Source organism: Desmodus rotundus, chromosome 6 (assembly GCF_022682495.2).
Source record: "Desmodus rotundus isolate HL8 chromosome 6, HLdesRot8A.1, whole genome shotgun sequence".
Lineage (NCBI taxonomy): Eukaryota > Metazoa > Chordata > Mammalia > Chiroptera > Phyllostomidae > Desmodus > Desmodus rotundus.
In genome coordinates, this window is record NC_071392.1 from 159,800,285 (window position 1) to 159,822,610 (window position 22,326).

Below are 22,326 nucleotides of genomic sequence, written 5' to 3' on the forward strand. Positions count from 1 at the left end.
ACAGTCCAGGAAACAGGTCCGGAGCCAGTGGGCAGCGGCCTGCCTCGCGACCTTCCACGTGATGTCTCCCCTACGGCCTCCAAATAGGCTGCTTTTCCCAGGTTTCTCGCTGCTGGGCTGAGCCGCTCTGTCTGCGCTCGGCTGCAGTCTGGCGCGGGCGGCACTGTTTGCTCCAAGTGGGCAGGGCGTCGGGCCCACCGGGACCAAGGCTGCTGCTGCCACCTCTGCGTCCCCACCAGGACATTCCTTTGCAAATAAACCCACGGGGAGGGGGTGGGGACGAGTACACCTTTCTGTGTAGTGACCCCTCCTGCTGGACTCAGGTTGAAGATGGCGAACCTGTTGTCACAGGCTGGTCGCTTTGCTCCTTCCCGTCAGTGGGTAGTGGTGTCTTCCCCCCAGGCTGTTCTTACTTCCTGTGGCGACACTTGGCGTGGAAAGAAGGTGACTACGTTCCAGCCGTGTTGTGAAGGCCGCGCACCGTCCCCTGCTGTGCCTCCTCTCCCAGGATGGCCGCGCTCCTGGGTGGCATTTGTCAAAGGCCCTCTCTGGGCCGGTGTTGATGGGGCAGAGCCTCAGTTGCCCCCCTGTGCAAGTAAGGAGGGCCGTCCCTGGCTCAGGGCCCCCCCAGTTGTCACAGCAAAGCCAGGGTTCCCCCAGGAGTCTCTGGGCCCCACGTGATGACAGACATGGGCACCTGGGAGGGGAAGCGGGCAGGAGTGGGTGAGGCAGGGTTTGCCCCGTGCGTGTGGGGACCCTGGTGTCCCGGGCCGTCTGCAGCTGCGGGGCGCGGGCTCTGGCCAGCTGGGCCAGGGGAGTGAGCGAGGACAGGACAGCCCCGAACACTCAGAGTGTCGGGTGGAGCAGCCTTAAACACACACCCGCACACGCACTCAGCACACACTGCATCGCACACCCACACACGCACACACCACTCACACTCACTGCCTGATTTCAGGTGTGTTAAAGTGCCTTTGGGAAGGGGCCAGTGTCGTGATGTAATTTACAAGCTGTGTGAGGACATTCTTTGAGCTTTAGTGTCCTCAAGTGTCACATGAGAGTGACATGCCCTGCTTGGAGGGTTGCTTTAGGGACAGAGTGCAGTTGTGTCCATGGGAACATCACCACCATCACCACCACCACCACCACCACCACCACCACCACCACCATCACCATCTCCACCATCGCCACCACCACCATCATCCCCACCATCTCCACCACCACCACTATCACCACCATCATCTCCACCACCACCACCATCACCATCTCCACCATCACCACCACCACCATCATCCCCACCATCTCCACCACCACCACTATCACCACCATCATCTCCACCACCACCACCATCACCACCATTATCACCACCGCCACCACCGCCACCATCATCGTCATCACCATCATCACCACCATCACCATCATCATCATCACCATCACCACGGCCATCTCTCTGGAGTCCCTCTGGCTGAGTGGAGAGGCGGGGTCAGGGGGCTTCTTCCCTGCTCCACTCTGCTCCCCCAGCACTGGCCCAGCCGTCCACATGGACCCAACAGCTGGCCTCAGTGCTTAGTCTGAGGAATGGCCTGCGGTATCCCCGAGGCCACTCCCCGATGTCACCCTCTGCTCCACCCTGGGCCCGAGGAAGGCAAGTGGGCTGTTCTGGGGCCCAGGACCCAGCAGGGAGGCTCTGGGGCCGGCTCACGCCCGCCTCCCTATACAGGAGAGGGTTTGGGGCCAGCGAGAGGACGCCCCTTGCCCCTTGCCCCTTGCCCCTTGCTCCTGGCCAGGCAGCACGTGTCCCAGCTGGGGCTGGAGCAGGGTGTCCTCGTGCCTGGGTGGCCCTGCACAGCCCCTCTGCTGAGGTGAGTTCCTCCAGGCGAGCAGCTAGGGAGGCCGCAGGTGCAGCCTCCTCACCGGGTCAGCTACTGAGCAAAGGTGGACCTGTGTCCTTCCTTGGACGCTGGTCAGCAGCAGGTGGCCCATGGGTGCTAGAGCCCTGAGATGTGCCGTGAACCTGGCCTGGCCCCAAGGGTACGTCCTCTGCCTGGTGGAGGGACATGGGGCCCTTGGGTCCACTCAGCTCTCTTACGGGCCGGGCCCCCTGAGACCAGTGCACTCTCCCGGGAGCCGGGCGTGATGATTAGGGGGAACCACACGGGGTTGGCAGCAGTGGGCTGCGCGCTGGGCCCTCCGCTGGGGCCTCATTACCGGGGCCGCCAGACGTTGGGTGGGGAGGGCCCCTCGCCCTGCGGCCGTCCCGCAGCCAGCTCTCTGCAGCTCTAATTAAAGCAGGCCTCTGGCTGCAGCACCGCTCCAGCGCAGCTGTCTCCCGCTGTCTGTCCTCGCTTCCTCCCACCCGCATACCTTCCCGGCCTGTTTTCCACAGGTTGGCTCGGGTCCCCAGGTGATGGGAAAAGCACACTGTCTGTTCATTCACATGCAGCCCCAGGGGCCAGCCTCTGCCTCCTCGCCCGCCCCCTCCAGCTGGGCTCCGGCTCTGGGGCCTGACGCTTCCCTTGCAGCGGGACTAGGAAACGAAGTTAGCGTGCTTGGGAAAACACAGGGCTGCGTGGAGGAGGCGCTTACTGGCTTGAACGTGCAGAGAATTGGATTTTCACTTTGGACAAAGCCAGGCTCCCTCTGGGCAGAGACCTCGAGGTTCACAAACCGCGGCCACGTGAACCTGGGACATTTAGACACGTGTTGGGGGGAGGCTGGAATCTTCGGCCCTGCCTCACCCCTGGCGTGCTCAGGGCCGGCCTGCAGCCTCGTGCGGCCATTGTGTTAGAACGGTGTGGGCCGGCAGCGCCCCAGTGCCCTTGGGGGGTGTAGGCCAGCAGCGTCCCACTGCCCTTCAGCGGAGAGGCACAGAGTGGGGAAGCGCACTGCCCGAGGCCCCGGCTGGGCCTGGGAGAAGCTGGGATTCACACCCCAGCCAGGATGGGGCGGCGCTGGGCTGGCCTGGGCAACACCCCCGGGCTTGTCGACGGAGTCTGTGTCTGTCAGGGCCTCGCTCATCGAGGCCCACAGGAAGCACGCGGCTATGGGGTTAGGAGAGAAAGAACCTGGGGCTCCCCCACCCTGGGGCCGCCATCGGGCAGCCTGCCAGGGACCTGGCGTGGGGTCGTCGTGTTTGAAAACCTCCGGAGTGTGGTGGTGTGCAGTCTCCGGGTGCCCCGTGCGGAGGCAAGAGCTGGGGTAGGAACGGAGTGGGGGTCCCTGCTGACCTGCGCTGGAAGCTGAGGTGTGGGCAGTGCAAGGAGCTGAGGCTGATGGGCTAAGATTGGGCCGGGGCCACAAACCCTGTGGGGAGCCACGGGGTTTTTTTTTTGGTTTATTTTTTTAACGCACAGGAAGCAACCAGAAGGGCTGTGGCATCTCCCCGTGGGGACGGTTTCTGGTGCCTTGTCCCCGGACACGTCCTTGTTCCTTCCCCAGCCGTCTGTGCACTTGGGCCGCAGGGGCTGGCCTCAAGTTTGGAAAGACACGTCGGAAGGCGGCCCCGCGGCGTGGGCTGCACCGTGGCTGCCCCTCGCCCTCCGCGCTCACTCGCCTGTCTCACGGGGAGGTTGCACCTCCCGGCCAGGGTGGCTGCAGGGCCAGACATGCGCGGTCTTGGGCTCTGTGCTCTGGGGCCCCTGCTCCCCCGTGACGCTCCGCCTCCCTGAATGCTAAGGTCTGAACAGGGGCCACGCAGTCACTTTGTGCGGGCCAGGGACGGGCAGGGGGGGGGGGGGGGGCGCTGCTGCAGGTTATGCGGCCGGTCTGCTGGGGGTGTGAGTGCCGCGGCTCCTTCGGGGTGCGGGGCTGTCTCCCGTCCGCGCACTGTGTGGCCGCCTGACTCATGCTTCACTGGCTTGTCTCCTTCCTCACCGACTCTCGTGGCTTATGTGCAAATGAGCACAGTCAGGCGTCGAGGACTGAACACGCGGCAGAGCGTTTCCCCCGGGGGCGCCCGTCTCCGCCGTTGGTGGCACTTTTTCTTCGTGTGGAAGTTTCCGTCCCCATAACTGCCCCTTGTGGTCAAACCTGACGCAGAGCCTGCCGTCGGACCGTGAGCAGGCGTCCCGTTCAGGGGCACTGAGCGCGGTCACGCTGCTCTGCCGCTGTCGCCCCCATCCGTCCGTCTGTCCGTCCGCCCGCAGAACACTTTCTCCCCACACTCAGACTCGATCCCCGTGAAATCTCCCCCCAGCTCTCCCCCCGGCCCCCCACCTGCCGTCTCTGTGGACTCTGCAGCGTGGGGGTCTCGCACGGGTGGGTCGGACAGTGTGTGTCCTCCATGCCCGGCCTGTTTCTCTCAGCACTGGGTCCTCCAGGCTCGTCCAGGCTGTGGCGGGTGGCGGACTCCTCCCCTTTCAAGGCTGAGTGACCCTCCACTCCTCGGTCAGACCCCACTGTGCGCCCCGTCCACCTGATGATGGACAGGCTTTGGGTTGTGCGTCGGCCAGTCTTCCAGTCTCGCCTTCTCAGGATCGCCTTCTGGGAGTGTCTCTCCCCTCCCCCACCCCCACCCCCACTTCCCTGGTCCAGCCATGGCCGCTGTCTGCAGGGCCCTGCCTGTGGGTTTGCATCCAGCCCCCTTTCGTGGCCCTCGGGGGGGCGGTGAGGAGGCTGGGGCAGGGACCCTCCCAACCCAGGGTCTGCGCTTCCTTCCCGCCCTGAGTGGCTCCTGAGGACCCATCCTTTCCGAGCGGGTGGACAGCTGGTCTGCGCTTGTTCTTCAGAAAAAGCAACAGTTGCCAAGAGCAGAAAACAAAGACACACTTTGAGTCGGGAACAGCTGTAGCGGGGAGGCCACGCTGCACCGTGCAGCTGGGGCTCTCAGCCCTGGGGGCCGTGCCGGGCGCTCCTCCCCTCTCTGTCCCTCCGCCCAAGCAACTCAGTCCTTGTTTTCGATGGTAAGAAAGTGCTGCTGCTTCTTGACTGTGGACACAAAGTCCTCGATGTGACGGAGGCTGAACCAGGCTGCGGAGGGAGAGGCGAGCGGGGTCCTTCTTCCCTGCCTTTGGTTCGGGGCTGTCGCCCTGTGTGTGTCTGCCTGGGATGTGTTTTCCTGTCCCTTGGGGAGGATTCCTGATGGAATTTCTGGGTCGTTTGCTGGCCTCATGTCTAACTTTTAAAGAAGCCACCTGCTGTCCAGGGTGACTGCCCCTCCGACAGTCCTGTCTGCAGGGTGACGTATGGGGCCCCGTGTCTCTGCCTCCTTGCCGGTGCCCGCAGGGTCTTTTGAGGTCGGTCACCGTCGCGGGTATGGCTTTCATGCGTGTTTCCCTGCTGACTGGTGAGGTGTTAGCCACAGCTGCGCCTTCTCCCACAGAGTCTGCTCAGATCTCTCGCTTACTTTCCGAGTTCCTGGTGCCCTGATCGTGGAGTTCGGAGAGGTCTTTGTATGCTCTGCATCGTCTTCAGGTGCCCGCGGCTTGCAAGCACCTTTCCCAGTCTGCGTACGATCTTTGTGTTTTCCTAACGGTGTCTTTCAAAGTACAAAAGGTTAAAGTTAGATGAAGCCCAGGTGACCTTGACGTGTCACGCTGCTGTTATTACGTCTGAGAATTCTCTTCCGGGTGGGGTGTGGTCCGGCGGGGAGGCGGCCCTCTGCCCATCCGCCCACAGCTTCCGCCTGTGCTGGGGGCGCCGATCGCCGGGGGCGGGTTCCAGCAGCACGTGAGGCGGACAGTGGTCTCGGCCCTTGAACCTGTGGGCGCTCTGCCCCAAAAGCAGCCTCAGGATGTGGAGTCATGGCCCCGGTGCGCAGGCGGAGCGGACCAGGGTGGTGGGCAGCAGAGCTGGGGGTTGAGCCCAGGCATCCTGGTTCCCAGTTGTCCTGACCTGTCCTGCCACCCGCCCCCACCCCCAGGGGGCAGGACCTGCCAGGTCCCTGCTTTCCTGTGGTCCCCGTGAGGATCTCAGGGCTCGGAGGACATGGGCCCACCGCCCCCACGCGCTCTGTCCGCTTCTCCTGGTGGTGGTTCTGACTGCGGGCGGGAGCTGCTGCGGCAGCACAGAGCAGGCGGGGTGGTGCCCATGCCGTGGCAGGAGGAAAGAGACAGAGACACAGAGAGAGGGAGGTCCCTCCCCCTAGAACTACTCTGTCCTGTAAACTCGGTGTCTGTGCTGTTCCCCCTATGGCAGTCACTGGCTGGAGGTGCTGGCCACCTGGGGTCACTGTGCCCCAGCTGTTGGAGGCAGAGGGAGCTGGCTAGGATAAGGGGCCATTCTGGGTGGGGAGGGAGGGTGTCCACGACTAGCCAGGGCTGGCAGCTGACCCCCCGCCCAGTTGGAGGAGCGTGGTGTCGGGCCGGCAGGTCCCAGGGTACAGGGGACTCGGGGGTGTGGCCACTGGTGGAGCACATGCCCCACGGCCACCACGGTGCTGAGGCTGCTCAGGAGCCCCGTCCACAGAGGGGGAAGCCGAGGCTCAGCCACTGGCCTGCTGGGGAGCGATGGGGCTGCGCCTGGGACCCCCTTCCTGACCGTGCATCTCCAGGAAGCTGAGGGGCCCTCCAGTCCTTGTCCCTCTCTCTGCCTGCTGCTGTCACAGTGGGGAGAAGGGTGTTGCTGGGAAGCAGTTCTTGGGACTGCGTCCCAGTTCCAGTGCTGGTGGAGCAGCAGCTGGACGTGCACCTACCTGGTGGGAGTGGCCGTGAGCCTGGCTCAGGTGTGCCCGCACCTCGATATCCACACACCAGATGGGTCCTCCCCTGACTCTGTGGCCCAGCCCCTGGCTGGGCCCCTGCAGGCTGACCAGGGGAGGCCCGGCCTCTGGGCAGCAGGGACCCAGCTCGGTGGCCTCTGCCCTGTGGGGTGGGCCCAGGTGGCCGGATCTGATTTTTCCAGAGAAGCTGGAAGTCCACATTTTTTTATAAAAAGATTTCACGGCAGTAAGTCGCGCTCAGCCTGAGTCTTCAGTGTTCAGGGAGGATTATTGGAAACTTAGAGCCAGTAGGGAAGCGTAGGGAGGCCCCACCCAGCAGTGGGAGATCCTACACGCAAACTGGGGTGCTGGGTCTGGGGTCCCGATGCGCAGCCTCCGTAACCTGGACTGCAACGAGGTGGCTGCCCCCCACCATCCCCCAGGTCCAGGCTGCCTCCTTCCTCTGCATTGCTTTGAACTGCACGACCAAACCAGCAACCGGGCCAGGCTTGGGGGCAAAAGCCGCAGGGTGTGTTAGAGTCGGGGGTGTTAGTGCAGTTGCCCCCTGACCTCAGGACCACGGGTCGGCCGCCCTGGGGGCCATTTTCTGCACTCAGTGGGGCTTCCTTTCGATGTTGTTCTCACCCCTCGTCATCCCCCGACTTCCATTGGTGCGCACGCGCCGAGGGCCTGCAGTGGGCGTCGGGCTCCGCTCTTCCCCACCCAGTGGGGCAGAAACCTGCGTCCTGGCTCTGACCACCCCTGTGCCTCTGGCAGCCTGAAATTTTTCCACATGAGACTTTAAAGGGAGGTGCAGAAATGCTGCAGGTGCTGACACTCGCTTTCCTTGCTACCGGAGGTGGCCGGGTGGCCAATGTCAGGGGCTTTGGCTTAAAAGCACAAGAATTACAAGCCCCCCGTGTGGACGCGAGAAGCATCCACCACCTCTTGTTACTTTGTTACTTTTGTTTTAAGTGGAGTCCAGAGTGGCGTGTGCAGTATGACCCGGTGTCTGGAAACCCCGCACGGCAAACCCCGTCGGGGCGCAGAAGCAGACCAATGGCGGGGTCCTGAAGAATTTTCTTTCCTTCTGTGACTTAGGTGGCTGTGACCCCCCCTCCCACCCCCCAGTGAGCATGTCCTTGTTCCAGCAAGACTGAGTCCAGGGGAGGGGAGGAACGCGGGCCTGGCACCGGGGCCCCTGCAGGGCTCACACTTGCTGTGTCTTCTTTTCAGTGACATATTCGATGCCATGTTCCCTGTCACCCACATCGCTGGGGAGACCGTCATCCAGCAAGGTATGTTCCTGTCCTCCCCGGCGAGACCACGCGGGGGCCCTCGGGCTGTTCGCGGAGAGAATTCCCAGTGGAAAACTGTTCGTGTAAAACCCGCATGGTGTGTTTTGGGAAAAGCCACTCATGAAACGTAGGGACCGTCTGCCTGATGAGCTAATGCCACATCTTTCGATGATCTTGCCGCCCACGAACGGACGGTGGCACCGACCATGGCGGGCGGGCTCGGGCGGGGCTGTCACACATGGCGGCCGCTGTGCCTGTGCGGAGTTGCCGTGTTCAAGGCCTCCTGACGCGGTTTCTCTGTGAGTCCACATGCACGTCTCACCACCGTGTGGCCCGCCATCAGCGAGCACAATTTGTCTGTGAAGAGTTTAAAGGAGCGGACGAGGCCCAGCGTGGGTCAGGGAGCGGCGCGGGGCGGCTGCAGGGCGCGCGGTCACTGTGTCCTCTGCGTTGCGCAGATCGTGTCTTTTCTGTGGTTTCAGGGGACGAGGGCGACAACTTCTACGTCATCGACCAAGGAGAAGTGGATGTAAGTGCCTCCTAACTGGTTCGGAAAACAGGTTTGAAGCCCCGCCCCACTCTGCCTGTTCCCGGGGCACCACGGGCTCGGGCCTGGAAACACCTTCTCTTCCGGGACATGGTTCTGATGCGCTAGTCCCAGAAGCAGTCACTGAGCTCGAAAGGCACAGAAAAGTATCCGAGCGCAGTCTGAAATGAGAGCTGGCTGGCGGGCGGCGCTGCTCCGCCATCCTGGGTGCGGGTCTGTGGGTCCCTCGGACCTGACTCCGCCCCTGTCGGTGGCCAAGGTGCGTCAGGCACCACCGGCTGCGCTGGGCGTGAACGCAACGCCCGCCTCTGTGATGTTGCTCTCTCCCGTCTTGCTCTGTCTCCCAGGGGCGGGGGCCCTCACTTGATCGGGGCTGCTGTCCTTCAAACACCCGCCACCCCGTTGGGCCAGCCCCCTGCCGGAGTGGTTGTGGGCGACCCCCACGGGCGCCCCAGGCTGCTGCCTGTGTCCTCCGATGGGGCCGCAAGGCAGGGGCAGAGTCTGTCCTGGTGTTTTGGGGGCACAGTCAACACATATCTGGGAGGCCCCAGGAGCTGACACATCCCAGGCTGGCCCCCAAGTCACCCCCAACACCAGCACTGGGACAGGGCCCCTGGCGGCCTCCCTGCCCTCCCCCTTTATCGAGGCCCCTCCAGGTGGGCCCCCAGCTCCCCCTGCTGCCAGCAGTGCCACCCCACCTGGGCTGCCCCTGCCAGGGTATTTCAGGGCTTGGCCTCTGGTTCGGCTGAGCTATTCTGGGGGACACGGGCTTATTTATCTCTCGAGCGGCCCATCTGTGTCCACTGTCACTGTGTTCTGGGAATCGGTCAGGCAGCCCTCGGCTTCCGGAGGCGGCGGCAGAGGAAATGACTCACCCGGGCATCTCGCTGGGAGGTCACACACCAACCCGAGGGCCCGGCCCCCCCACCCCCAGCAGTCCCTGCTTGTCCTGACCTCGGCCTTGGACCCGGCAGCCTTTGTGCCTGGGGCGGGGTGGGCTTCTGTCTCCCAGCAGAGGGGGGAAACTGAGGCAGGAGCCGAAGGCTGCGGAGGAAGTGCTTGGAGGGGTCAGGGCCAGAATGTGGGTGAGGTCCCCACACTGGGCTCAGACTGCCAGCCTGCAGAGTCAGCTCCTGCTAGCTTCCCTTCGGGTCAGGAAAAACAACAGCACCAGCCCAGGAAGCAGAGGAGACAGACAGGGACGAGGCCAGTGGCCCAGCTGGGCATCATTCTTACCAGGACACTGGCGCCAGCCCCGCCTCAGGGACGCCGAGGGCTGGGGTCCAGGCCCCTCCACCTGGCCCTCTCTGCCCTCCCTGCCCCCAGGCTCTGCCCTTCCTGTACCTGCTTCTTGCTCACAGGCTCACCCAGCGCCCGCTGTGCCGGCAGGAGGTTCAGGATGCAGATCTCACCCCAGGGCCTCACCCTCTGCTCTCTGCTCTGCTCTGAGGAGCCCCCGTGGCCCATGCAGAGCCCTGCCAGGGCCACTCGCTGACCGCCCTGATGTTGGGAAACCAGGCTGTCCCCCCTCTATGGGAGCCCCTGCAGGCCCAGATTCTGGTGCCTGCCCCTTCGCTCCCCTTTCTGTGACATTGTGGGGCCTTCCATCCACTTCCGACGGTACCTTCAAAAGGCCGACTTTACCCGAGCTCGGTGCCGTGAGAGTGGGAACCGCCCGTCTCACCCAGGTCTCCCGAGGGAGCAGATGGGGGAGGCGCGTCTCGCCCCGAGTTCTTTGCCATTTCTCTCAAGGAGCCTGAGGGCCCAGCGTCGGGTCTCAAGAGGTGGCCCCGGCCCATGTAGGCAGGCAGCCCTCCCGTCTGCAGCCTGGCTCCTGGGCCCCGTGCTACGCTCTCCGCCTCTGTGTCTCTGGCCCAGTGAGCTCACGGTGCTGGGCGGGGGCTGCTGGGGCCCGTGACCCTCTGTCCCCCTCAGTTCCCTGGTGGTCCCCTCACATCCTCTGTCCCGTCCCACTGCCTGCTGGGCACACCCAGCCTGTCTCCTCACCTCCTGCTCAGCCTCGGGGCTGAGGGGCTGGCTGCTCTGCAGTTTGCGGCCATTTCTCCCGAAGGCGTCTGAGTAAGCGCCTGGCCGCTCACGCTCCTCCGGTGCCCAGCTCACGTGCCCAGGCCCAGCGGGTCAGCACTCCGTGTAGACCATGAGGCCCCCTGCCCCCGCACCCTGCACCTCTGCCTGTCTGCAAACCCAAAGCGCCTCATACCTGGGCGCTCCCTAAATGCAGGGTCTTGTCAGGTCCAGCTGCCCCCAGTCCCAGCCTCAGCAGGTCAGGATGTCTGAGCAGACCCTTGCGTCCTGGCTGCTATCCTGGACGTGGGACAGCCGGTGACATATGGGGCTGTCCCACGGTGCCTGTTGGGGCCACAGAGCCCTCCAGGGTCACCACACTTTCCAGGGGGCAGCCGGGCCCAGGTGAGCACACAGGTGGCAGTGTGGATGGAGCCACACCTGCTCAATCAGAGCTGCTGGGTCAGGCGTCCGGGGTGAACGGCAGGCTGGCTCTGGGTGATCTAAGGGGACACTCGTGGTATTGTCACCGGTGTTACTGTCCCTGGGCATGAAGCACAGCTGCTGCTTTGAGGCTGGGGCACTCCCCTTGGTGGGCTTGTTTCTGCCAAGTGCCTCCCAGGCGGCAGGGGATGCCCTCCCTGGCCACACACAGGGCGGAGGGGATATGGGGATGGGAGGTGCTGAGGGCAGACCCTGAGTCTGCACTGTTGCCCCCGTCCAGTGTCTGGGGCCCCCCTGAGGGCCCCACTCTGTCACCGGGTGGGGCTTGGTCTGGGCATCCTGAGCGCTGTCCCTTCTGCGGAGTGGACGCTGCCCTCAGGCAGTGGCACCCTGGGTCTCGGCCAGGTGACCCAACGCCAAAAGCCCCAGGTCCGGTTTAAATGACAGTTTTCCAGAGACGGTGAAAGTGCCTGCCGTGGTCTGTGCCGCCTGGAGCTGTAATTCCTTTGCCGAAGCACAGAAATATCTGCAATTTGTTTTATTCCTGGAACGTGGCATTTCTGCTTGGAAGGACACTTGGCTGCCAACCCTGCAGGCTCCGGAGACAGTTCCGTCTGCGGCCCGCATCCGCCCTCACCCTGTGTGCGGGGGCCATGCCACCCCAGGCTCCCGCCCCGGATTCCCTTCGGCCTCGCCCGGGGCGTCTGGGGGCACCACCTTCCGGCCTCCAAGGTGGGAGCGAGGCCCCTGCGTGGCGTCCGGCTCCGCGGTGGCAGCTGTCGCTCAGTGTTTGCCTGGTGTTCGGCTCTGCCATCACTGAAAGACACAAAGTAACAGTTGACGGGAATTCACTGTGCTGATGGTTCTTATGTGTCCGGTTTGGAGCCGCCGAGCACGTCCTGCGGTTGTCCGACCTTCACCGCCGTCCTGTCCGGCCATCTTCACCTTCTCACACGGCCTCGCCCTCGCATCCCCGCCCCGCAGCCCCCCCACCCCCACCCCACCGTCCTTGAACCTGCCGACTCCAGGGACCTGCAGTGCTGGGATCAGACCGTGTCTGTCCTCCTGCGTCTGGCTTTTGACACTCAGCGCAACATCATACTCCAGGCTCGTCCACGTTGCCGTGTGGGTCAGCGTCCCTTCCTGTTTCAGCGAGCGTCCATACTTCCTGTATCCATTCGTCTGTGGGTGCCCGGCGGGGCTTCCACCTGTCGCCAGTTGTGAATGGTGCTGCGTGGACGTGGGTGTGTGGGTGTCTCTTCCCTGATCTTGGGGCATCTCTGTTACTTCGTCACCCCGTTAACTGAGTGGCCGTGGCCCAGAGCCATGTGAAGTTTTCCTCATGAAGCTCAGCGCCTTCCTGGCCGCCCTCCCCCAGACCATGCGGGGGCCTCTGTGTCCGTGGGGCCAATGGGGCGGGGCCAGGGAGGGGCCTGAGCCAGGATGGGTTTGGGCTTCCATGGGCGGGAGGCTGCCCGGCCGCCTGCCTCCCCGAGCAGTGGCAGCAACCGGAGCGGCTGTTCCATGTGGTCCAGGTGCCACAGACAGGAGCTTCACGGGGGCATCTGTGCACCTCAACCAAACACCAAGCCAATCAGCCCCCTCCCCCACCAGGTGTTCTGGGCTCTCCGCTGTGGAGGGGAGGGGCTGGGTTCACCTGGTGGGAAGAGCAGAGTGAAAGGTGGGACTTCCTGGACCCGCAGGTGAGAGCAGGTGGGCCGGGCCGCTGCTGCCACAGGAGATGCCCTGCAGGTGGGCGTGGGTGCAGGTGTGCCTGTACCCAGGTGCGGGCTCACCTGCACAGATGCTCGCCCCCTTGGTGGCGGGAGCCCGGGAAGGGAGGAGGAGGTGGGCCATTAGCTTTTTCTCACCTGAGAAACCACGTGCAGCTGCCTGGGGACACACGTGAGTGACTGCTTCACCCAGGCGGTGGCGGCGGCGGCAGGAGCTGGGGGTCAGAGGCTGCACGGTGGTGTCCACCTGAGTTCGGTGAGCAGCTCGGGGGCCTGGTTCTTGTGTCCGCCTGTGTGGACAGCATTTCGGCCCCGCTGTCTGTTCCGTGGCGTCTGGGGTTGGGGGGCGCAGGCAGCAGAGCGACGCAGCATGTCTGGCCCCCTCCCCGGGCACCCAGCTCCCAGGGCCCCAGCTGCTGGGCCAGGTGGGCGGTGCTGTCAGCTCTACCCTGCTTCCGAAGTCCCGAGCCCGCGGGCACTCAGCGCACACTTGTCTGCTGCGTGGACAGACCCACAGACCGGCGGACCAAGGGGTGGTTTCGGATCGGTGGGGTGGGAGTGTACACTGTAGCCCAGTGGAGCCTCCCACTGCTGATCTTTTAAAAGAAGAAGAAAACACAAAAACTAGAACAAAGCAAGAAGGAGCCCCTGTGTGTGCCACGGGGTGGGGCCGGGCGCTGCGCCGGCCGTGGTGACAGAGGCCAGTGTCCTGAGAAAGACGGCCCTTTGTGCTCTGAGGGGCTCGCCTGCAGCCACACAATGGTTTTCTCTGAGGCCTCCTTGGCCTCTGGCGAGGAAGGGGGTCCTCGCGGCCCCGTGGCGAAGCTCTGGGCCCTCCACTCTGCCCTACACAACCGACCCCGCTTTGGGGATGCACCCTGGCAAGTTGGGCGCAGCCCCCAAGGGTGGCTCTGAGGAGACACCTCCTCTGTCTCTGGCCCCCTGAGCTCTTTGGTGGGTGCTGGCGGGAGCGCCTTAGGGAACCCCCTCCAGGAAACTGATCCGTGAGACGGCACCCACGCCACCCCAGGCGTCTCCCGCCAGAGAGGGCAGCGTGTGGCTTCCACAGTGTCCCTGCCTGGGGCCACAGCCTAACAGCAGAACGGCCATCAGTCCGGGGCGGACCCCCACTGCGTGGACGTGGGTGGGCCCGGGTGGACCGAGCCTGCGGCCCCCAGGTGCATGCGGTGGCAGAGGGACGTCCCTGTGACGACGTGCAGAACACCAGGGGCCCAGAGACCCCGTGGCTTGACCTAGTGGCAGAAACTCGCCGAGCCGCACGCGCAGGGTTTGAGCGCGCGGACGTTTCCACGGCGCCACAGTCAGGGTTTCACCAGACCTGATGCCGTGGGTGGACCAGCTGAGAGAGGGGACCCCAGGTGCCCGCTGTCCGGCCTGTCGCTCTAACCACTGTCAGCACCACCCCTCCCATGGACCCTGGGGCCCCTTTGAGAAAAGGAGGCAGAGGTTCTGAACTGTGTTCTCTCTGCTGCCCCGTCACCCTAAACCCTGGGACGGGTGTCCTTCGTCTGTGGCAAAGCCAGGCAGGCACCCTGCTGCCTCGCGGTGAGGACCCAGCTCCCCTCCTCGAGGGGACACCCGGTCAGTCTGTGCAGGGGGCATGGCCCGGGCAGTGGCTCCCTCAGCTGCAGAGCCTCTCTGGAAGGATGCACAACTCCTCCAGGGAGCTTTGCCTGGCCCAGCTGCCGTCCCCATTTCCCTCTAAACCTCATGGTGGCCCAGGCCCCTGACTCTCTGGGCGGGATGCCGGGCCCCCACCGGCGTGTTGTGGTCTCTGCTGGGCGAGTCGGTGCGGCCGTCACGACCAAGATAACGAGTCATTGACTTGGACAAGAATGGCGTCCGTGACTCACCGAGACCTGTTCTCTCCTGATCTGTGCCCAGTGCGCCAACGGGAACTGTTCTTTAGCTCATTGACACCGGAGGGAAGAAAGCGCGCTCTGTGTCAGCTCGGAGCGAGCGCTCCGCACAATGAACAATGTGCACGGGTCTCGCACGGACGCGGGCCTGCGCGGTGAATGCACAGCAGGGATGCTGTGCGGGCCTCGCCCACGGGCCTGAAAGGGAATCTTGTCCGGGGCCCTCTCGGCGGTGGGGCCTGGCCGTCCCATTGACTGCAGCTCCAGAGCGTGGGTGCCCTGCTGGGAGGACAGGCCCTGGGAGAGACACAGGCTGGGGGAGGGGGCCGCTCAGGGGTAGGAGGAAGCAGCTGATGAATGAAGGGGCCTGCCTCATGCAGCGAGCCTGGGGGGGGGCGGTGCAGAGATACCCACCGAAGTCCTCTCGCATCTCTACCCAGCATGCAATCAGGGAAACCAAGGCCCAGAGAGGCCCATCGTGGTAGGGAGTTGGGTGGAAGACCCGCCTGGGAGGAGGCAGGGCTGGCTTTCCTGCAGACCGGAGCCCTGGGCGGGCAGCCTCCCCCCTCCAGCCCTGGCCTGTCCCAGCAGCGCTGGCCTCTGAGGGCCGCTTGCCTTTGGGGGTGTGAGGCCAGGATCCAGAGCTGGAGTAAGCAGGGCGGGGTGGGGGTGGGGACCGAGCCAGGCCCGGGCAAGAGAACGCAGCGTTCCACCCACCGGCCAGGGGCCTCAGGCAAGGCCGCCGTGTCCCCAACTCCGGGACCCCTTGGGGTGCAACCCCACATGTCCCGTGACGTCTCTCATGCTGTCCCCAGGTGTACGTGAACGGAGAGTGGGTGACCAACATCAGCGAGGGCGGCAGCTTTGGCGAGCTGGCGCTCATCTACGGCACCCCCAGGGCGGCAACCGTGAAGGCCAAGACCGACCTCAAGCTCTGGGGCATCGACCGCGACAGCTACCGCCGCATCCTCATGGTGAGTGGCGCAGGGGGCGCTTCTCCAGGGCTCCTGACCCGAGCCCCCTGGCGGGCAGGGCCCCTGGCTGTAGGGAGTGTTGGGGGATCTGGGGAGCTTCCTAAAATGAGGCAGACATCTGGGGATGCCTCTTTTGGGGGGGGCGGTGCTGTGGTTCGGGGAAGGAGGTCTCAGAGGAAGTGGGGAGCCAACCCTGTGAGCCTGGAGGAGGCGGATTTCCTGGGCTGCCCCTCTCTAGAGCCTCCCAGCAGGTGTCGGGGCAGGTGTCTGCCTGTGCCCGGCTGGTCTGTCATGACGCAGGGGGGTTCAGGGTTCGGCAGCTGTTCAGGCATGTGAGGGGCTCCCCATCACTGGGCGCCCACCGTGGAAGCCCCAGGAATGGCTCTGCGCCCAGGATGGTGCCAGTGGAAACGGTTCTCTCTCTGTTCTGTCTTGAACCTGCTCTGCCATGCTCTGCCCCACCCCACCCCCACCACCTGGCAGGCGGTTTGGGAGAGGGACGCTCAGTCCCGCCTCTGGCGCGCACCTGGCCCCGGGGCTGCGGGAGCCGTGGTTTCCCTCCGCCGTCCGGCTGGTGGCTGAGCCCTTCTTGGCTGTGGGATTTTTGTGGCTGGAACCTTATATTCAGGGAAGTTCCCAAACCGCCGAGGCAGCTGGCGCTTCCTCTGTGTTAATTCAGGGTCCCTGTGGGCTAAGAATAGCTTCCGCTGCACTGGGAGCCGGCAGAGCCACTTGCGCCGGCCGGAAAATGACAGGGTGCCTGCCGCAGGGCGTGTCCCCGGGGCCGCCGGTGCTGCGTCAGGCCCTCCTGCGGGCCGTTTGATGCCGAGAGTGAGCGAGTGGGTCGCCTTGTGCCCACTCAGCGTGGAGCTGGGCCACGCCGCCCGTGGGCACAGCACCAGGGAAGGGGAGTCACGGTGTCCCAGGGACAGGGCTGCCTCTGACAGGTCAGTGCAGGCTCTGGGTCCCCAAAGTGTCCCTGTCCCTCCACTGCTCCCAAAGGGCCGGCACACCCCCACCGGCTCCCCCTCTTCTAAGCTCCAGGCCCCTGTGTCACCCCTCCCGGCAGGCCCCTCGCTGCATGCTCCAGGTGGGGGCCTCAAAGTTCCCAGGGGCCTAAGCGATGTGTCCAGCGGGCCACACCTCATCCTGGGCTTCCCAGACACTTGAGCTCTAGTCTCAGGACAGATACCTCCCCAGGCGGCAGGGCTGGGCCACACGGCAGGGCTTAGGTTGGGCTGGGGGCCGGGCCCTTCCATTTCCATCCCTGTGGCCCCAGCTGCCCCTGACGTGAGGTCCTGGGGAGCCGGGGACGAGGATGGGGTCCAGAAGCCCTGTCTCAGCTCCTTCTGCCCATACAGACTCTCCCATCGGCACCTGCCTGCTCTTCCCACTGGAGCACTGCCCCATCTTGGGACCCTGTGGAGACCATGGAAGAGCTGCTGTCCCCTGGGACTGAGGGTCAGACACCCCAAGTTTCCAGCCAGTTCCCATCCCCTCAGCCCCCCACCGGCCTCCTCCTCTGATGTGACCCTGGGCAGGCTGTGCACCTGTGTCTCGGGGGTCACAGAACCAGCCTCACCTGGCGAGCCCATTCAGGGGGCGCCGACAGATACCTTGCAAAGCCCCTGAGGTCACGCTGGCCTCCTGGACACCCGCATAGCTGGGCTCCCAGCCCAGCTCCCTGCTGCCTCCACCCAGGAGCCTGTCTGCAGGGGTGGAGACCCCTCGGCCTGAGCAGCAGGTCTCCTTCCCTGAGGGGCCCTCCACTGTCTTTCTGCCGCAGGAGACGGATGGGCCCCTTGCTCGGAGCTTTTGGGTCTCGGCCCCAGGTGGACGCACCTGCGTTCCCCCAAGTGGGAGTCACTGCTGCGGTCCGTGTGGATTATAAATTATTTTTCAAAAGAAACTCCTTTCCCGTGAGTGGCAGGGATCTGAGGTGGCCGGGCCGAGTCTCCCTGTCCTGATCGAGTGAGGCTGGTGGCAGGCTGGTTGCCCACGAGGGGTGCTGGGCAGGCCTCGTACCGGGCCTTCTGTGGCGGGAGGAAGCGTATCTGGCAGCATGGAGCTCTGTGGCGTGGGCCTTGATTCTGGGTTGGGGCCATCCTGTTTCAGCCCTGAGCCCACCACTTAGCAGCCCAGTGGGTGTGAGCAGGCTGTGACCCCTCTCCGATACACCCCGGAAACACCCGGAGGGGCAGAGAGCAGCTGACCCCGGAGGCACCTCTGTCTGGTAGCAACGGTGGTGGGGGTGCTTCCTCTGTCCACTTCTCCCAGGGACAGATCCGCCGAGCACAGACACGCGGTGAGCGCCTATCTGACACAGTCCTCTGACACCCTCGGACGGCGGGCAGGCTGTTCTGGGGCCAGTGTCCCTGCCTCTCAGTGGGAAGCAGACAAGGAACCTTCCAGGCAGAGCCCAGAGGGAGGGAGGAGCCCAGATCAAAGACACAGAGAATGTGGAGCTAGATGCCCACCCTCCTGATGGAGAAGAAACTGAAGTTCAGATGGGGGGAGACTGGTCTAGGGGCGTGGGGTTCATGGGCAGCCTACGGCTGGAATTACTGGAATTAGAGTGTGCGGAGCCTCTCGTAGTCCACCTTCATCATCACCATTGTCACCTCTATCGTCATCGTCATCACCATCATCCTCACTCCCCCTTCATCGCCCCCACCAACAGCATAGGACACAGTGGCCGAGGCCCCGTCCTCAGCAGCAGTGGGGGGTCTGGGGTGTGCACTCGGAGGCTCAGGGACACAGGCGGCACCCCACACCTCACTGCCCAGCTGGACAAGCGCCCTTCTCCCTCAGGCGGGCAGCCTGCATGTCCTCCATGCGAGGCCCTGGGACATGTGGCCAGGAGGCAGGGGTGGCGGCGTCCTTGGGGCACGTGGGAGGTGCCTAGGGGTGGAGGCACTGGACGCGCTCCGTGCCCAGCAGGTGATGCGCGGGGAAGGTCAGCCTCAGCGTCCTGCAGCGCCGAGCAGACAGCCCTGGAAAATCCCCAGGTCCTGGGTGCTGATCTCCCTGCCCACATGCCATTGCCGTCGCGTTTCTGTCATAGTTGTCTGGGGACCGGCGGTCCGTGCCACCTGCTGCCTGTTTGGCCCTTGTCCTTGAGCCCTTTCCCCATTTCTCTCCCCGTACCCCCTCTCCTTCCCCGAGAGCTGTGTGTCTCCCCGTCCAGTCAGCGGCCTGGGGACGAGGAGCCTGCTGGGGACTCTGCACCCACTGCCGTTAGGTTTGGCTGCATGTGCCAGCGGCAGGCGAGTCACGAAGCCCTCCAACGGAGTGGGCTGTGCCGATGGTGGAACTTCTGTTGAACACAGTTTTTCGGGCCACAAAGGAAGTGGTGCGGCCGGTGGCCCGGCATGGGGACCTTCGGGCTGTGTGGTCTGCGAGCTTGACGGGGTGGGGGGCTGCTCCTGCGGTGGCTCGCCGGCAGAGTGCCGGTGCTCTGCCCAAGGCGCTATAGCTGCTCCGCAGGCCTGCCTGGGGCGGCACCATCGGAGACCAGCAGTGGCCAAAGCCACCACGTCCTTCCCAGTGCGACTCCAGGTGTCTCAGATGGCCCCTCCTCGCTATGCTCTTAGCGAGCTGGTCATCCCTGGTCCCCACAGAATGGGACCCCCAGGAGGGAGGCTCGGGGGGTGGAGGCCGAGGCTGGCTGCCACACTCGGTATAAGAAAATTCAAAATGTGACCTAAACCACATGGCACCTGTCAATTCTGGAGCTCCGGAAGGTCTGTCTGGGGCAGGTTGAGGGGGGTTCTGTGAGGCCGGAGAACCAGCTTCACTCACCTCGCACCTCCATTCACAAAGGCCCAGGCTGGCTGCAGGGGCTCCAGCCACCGTCTCCGTGTCCCAGCCAGCAGGAGGGAGTGAGGGGGGCCCTTACGGATCTGCTCAGATTGCCCATCACTGCGGTTTCTGTCTCTGTAGCTGGAACATGGCCAGCAGTCCTGCGGGGCTGGCGGGGGGCCGCTCGGACGACCCCATGGTGCTCTGTCTTGGGGACCAGGCGCCAGACATGGGGAAACGGCAGCGGCACACTGGACTCCGGGCATTGGAGGGGCCTGTGGGATGTGGCACGCTCAGGGGTGTCCTCTGACGAGCTCAGCATCGCCGGGGAAACGAGGACGCACTCACCTCACTGTCTGCCTCTCTTCCCGCAGGGCAGCACGCTGCGGAAGCGCAAGATGTACGAGGAGTTCCTCAGCAAGGTCTCCATCCTGGGTCAGTCTGAGCGCGGGCGCCCGCAGCTCCCACGGCCCCGGTGCGGGGCAGGCGGGGGGCACGCACACTGCAGCCACACCTGCATGGCCACGCACGGGTGCGAGCACTCACGTGCCTGTGTGCATGGGCACATGTGTACACGCGCACGGACACACACTGCTGTTTCCCGGCCCCACGCCGCCCTCGCTCTTGGCCGAGGTTCTTGTCTGCCCGTCTCTGCGCCGTCGGCCCCCTTGTCTAAGCGGAAGCTGGCACTTCCCGTGAATGGGGCCGGCGGGCAGGCTGTCCCCCCAGGTCTGGCTGCTCCTGGTGCCGTCCCACCAGGACACTTTCCTGTCCTGGGGTCTGGTAAGCACGTCGGTGCTGTTCCCGCCGATTTGGGGGCGTTGGGGCGTCTCAGGGCAGCCTGTCCAGTGGGGTGTTGGCGAGGGCAGCCACGCTGCGAGTTCGTTCATCTGATCAACCGAAGCGCGTAGGCGTGAGCGGCAGGAGCTTCTGCTGTGGACAGGGCAGCTCTAGCCTGTGGGAGGGACTGACAGGGCAGGGGAGTGGCAGCCGAATGTGGCTGTTCTGGGAACCCTGGAGGGACCACCTGGCGGCACCCCTGCAGTGCCCTGGCCTGAGGAAGCCCGGGCTGGGCTGTGCACGAGGCCTGTTCCCCCCACGTAACAATGCAGCAGTGCGAGAAACAGGAAACAGCCCGGAACCACTGGGGGCGGGGTGGGGCGCGCCGGGCGGGCGGACGCTCGGCTCAGGCACCTGTCCGGGTCCCGAGACCACGAGCAGCGAGCCAGTCCCGACACAGGGCCGGCCTCAGCGCAGCAGCGGCTGAGCCCTACCCCGCCCCCACGTCCAGCTTGGAAAAGAGCCCAGCCAGGAAGAAGGCACGTCCAGGGAAACAGAACACAGATCCCCACGGCGGGTTTATTGAGCAGCCAGCCAGCGGCAGGGGAACAGAGGCCACGGGGAAAACAACAGGGCAAAGGACTCGGATCCAGGGCCACGAAACCTCAGCCCTGAGTTCGGGGTCGCAGGGGCGCAGCCGACTCTGCCTGAGCTGCAGGTTCTCGGCCTTCAGAGAGGGTGTCACGTGGGCGTGAGGGACCCACGGGACGGTCACTGCAGCAGGTTTGTAGTAACAGTGACGTGCACACGGCCGCCGCCGTGTTTGGCGAAGGTGCAGACGCACTGAGTGCTGTGTGCACCTGGTGCTCGGCCGCCCCGGGCTCCCACGCCCCCCGCAGAGCCGGTTGGAAGTGGGGCCTTTGCTCTGAGAGGCGCTGACGGGAGGTCTGAGCAGAGAAGCCCCTGTTCCCGGCCCAGACTGAAGATAAAGGCTCGGCCTCGTATTTTTAGCGGCTGACCTACATAAGTAGCATCGGGTAAGCACAGGCCAGGGGAGTTCCTCTCACCAGAAAATAGTTAATAAAGAAAGCTAGCGAGGCCACCGTACGTTCTTCGAAAGGGAGCGCCCTCCTGAGGGCGACGGGTGGGTGTCAGCGGGAAGGGAAGCCGGTGAGGAGGGGGGGAGAGACCGCGGGTTTGCAAGCGTTAGAGATGAACTTGGCTTTGGAGTCAAGTATTCTGACCTCAAATGAGGGAAGCCCCCTGGGCCTCCGAGCTGCCGCAGACCGGCCGCCAAGCCCCTAGAGTGGGGAGGAGTGCTGCTGCTTTCCGGCTGGCAGCCGCTTCGGCCACTCGGAGTTGTTCCAAACCTGGGGGGCCGTGGGGGTCCCTGTGAGTCTATCGTCCGCAAAGCGCAGGCAGCGGCGGTCCCTGGGGATGAGCAAAGTGCTTTCACCCTCGGACCCCAGGGCTGCGGGAGGGCAGCCCCGTGCTGGAGCCACGGGTGTCCCCTGGGCCCGCGCAGCCCAGAAACACGCTTCCTGTTCTGCGCGTCCTTCTGTCTGATTAATCCCACGCAGCTACGGGCCGGGGGGTGTTTCCCGAGATGATGCCTGGGTGACGTGCTCCTGTCCCCTCCCCAGAGTCCCTGGAGAAGTGGGAGCGCCTGACGGTGGCCGACGCCCTGGAGCCGGTCCAGTTTGAGGACGGAGAGAAGATTGTGGTTCAGGGGGAGCCTGGGGACGACTTCTTCATCATCACGGAGGTGAGTCTGGCCAGGGTGCGCCAGGGGCCTGGGTACTTGACATGGGTGGGCCGTCTGCTGCCCCCCAGCCCACATCTCATCCTCCTCAGCCAGCTGGGGCACGCCCAGGCCCCACACTCTCGCACCGGTGGTCTTCCGGGAGCGAGTCGAGGGGCCTTCTCTGAAGACAGGGTGTCCCCACCCCCACATGTTGCCAGGAGCCTGGCGCAAGAGGGCGGGGCTCTGGCCGTAGTCCCGTCCCTCGTCAGAATCTGGGTGTGAAGTGGCCCAGAGGGATCTCGTGTCATTTCTCACAACTGCGTGCCGTCTGTAACTGTCTCAGGTTAAGAGTTTAATTTTAGAAAACGGTGCCAGGTTTCTTCACTGAAGATGCCTGACTCACTTTTCCCATCCTTGAGCCCCCACCCGGGGCCGGTGACAGGTGGCTCTGGGGCTGTCGTCC

General features: G+C 64.5%; 1 protein-coding gene across 4 annotated transcripts in view; it reads left to right on the forward strand.

Moving 5' to 3' along the window:
• The window catches only part of PRKAR1B (protein kinase cAMP-dependent type I regulatory subunit beta), a 48,691-nt gene that overhangs the window by 16,263 nt on the left and 10,102 nt on the right, over nucleotides 1-22,326 (forward strand). For all 4 annotated transcript variants that reach the window (XM_053926443.2, XM_053926444.2, XM_053926445.2 and 1 more), the window contains exons 5-9: nucleotides 7,874-7,935; nucleotides 8,418-8,464; nucleotides 15,380-15,538; nucleotides 19,714-19,774; nucleotides 21,763-21,884. In XM_053926443.2, the coding sequence (XP_053782418.1) occupies nucleotides 7,874-7,935; nucleotides 8,418-8,464; nucleotides 15,380-15,538; nucleotides 19,714-19,774; nucleotides 21,763-21,884 (451 nt within the window). The remainder of the gene's footprint in view (nucleotides 1-7,873; nucleotides 7,936-8,417; nucleotides 8,465-15,379; nucleotides 15,539-19,713; nucleotides 19,775-21,762; nucleotides 21,885-22,326) is intronic.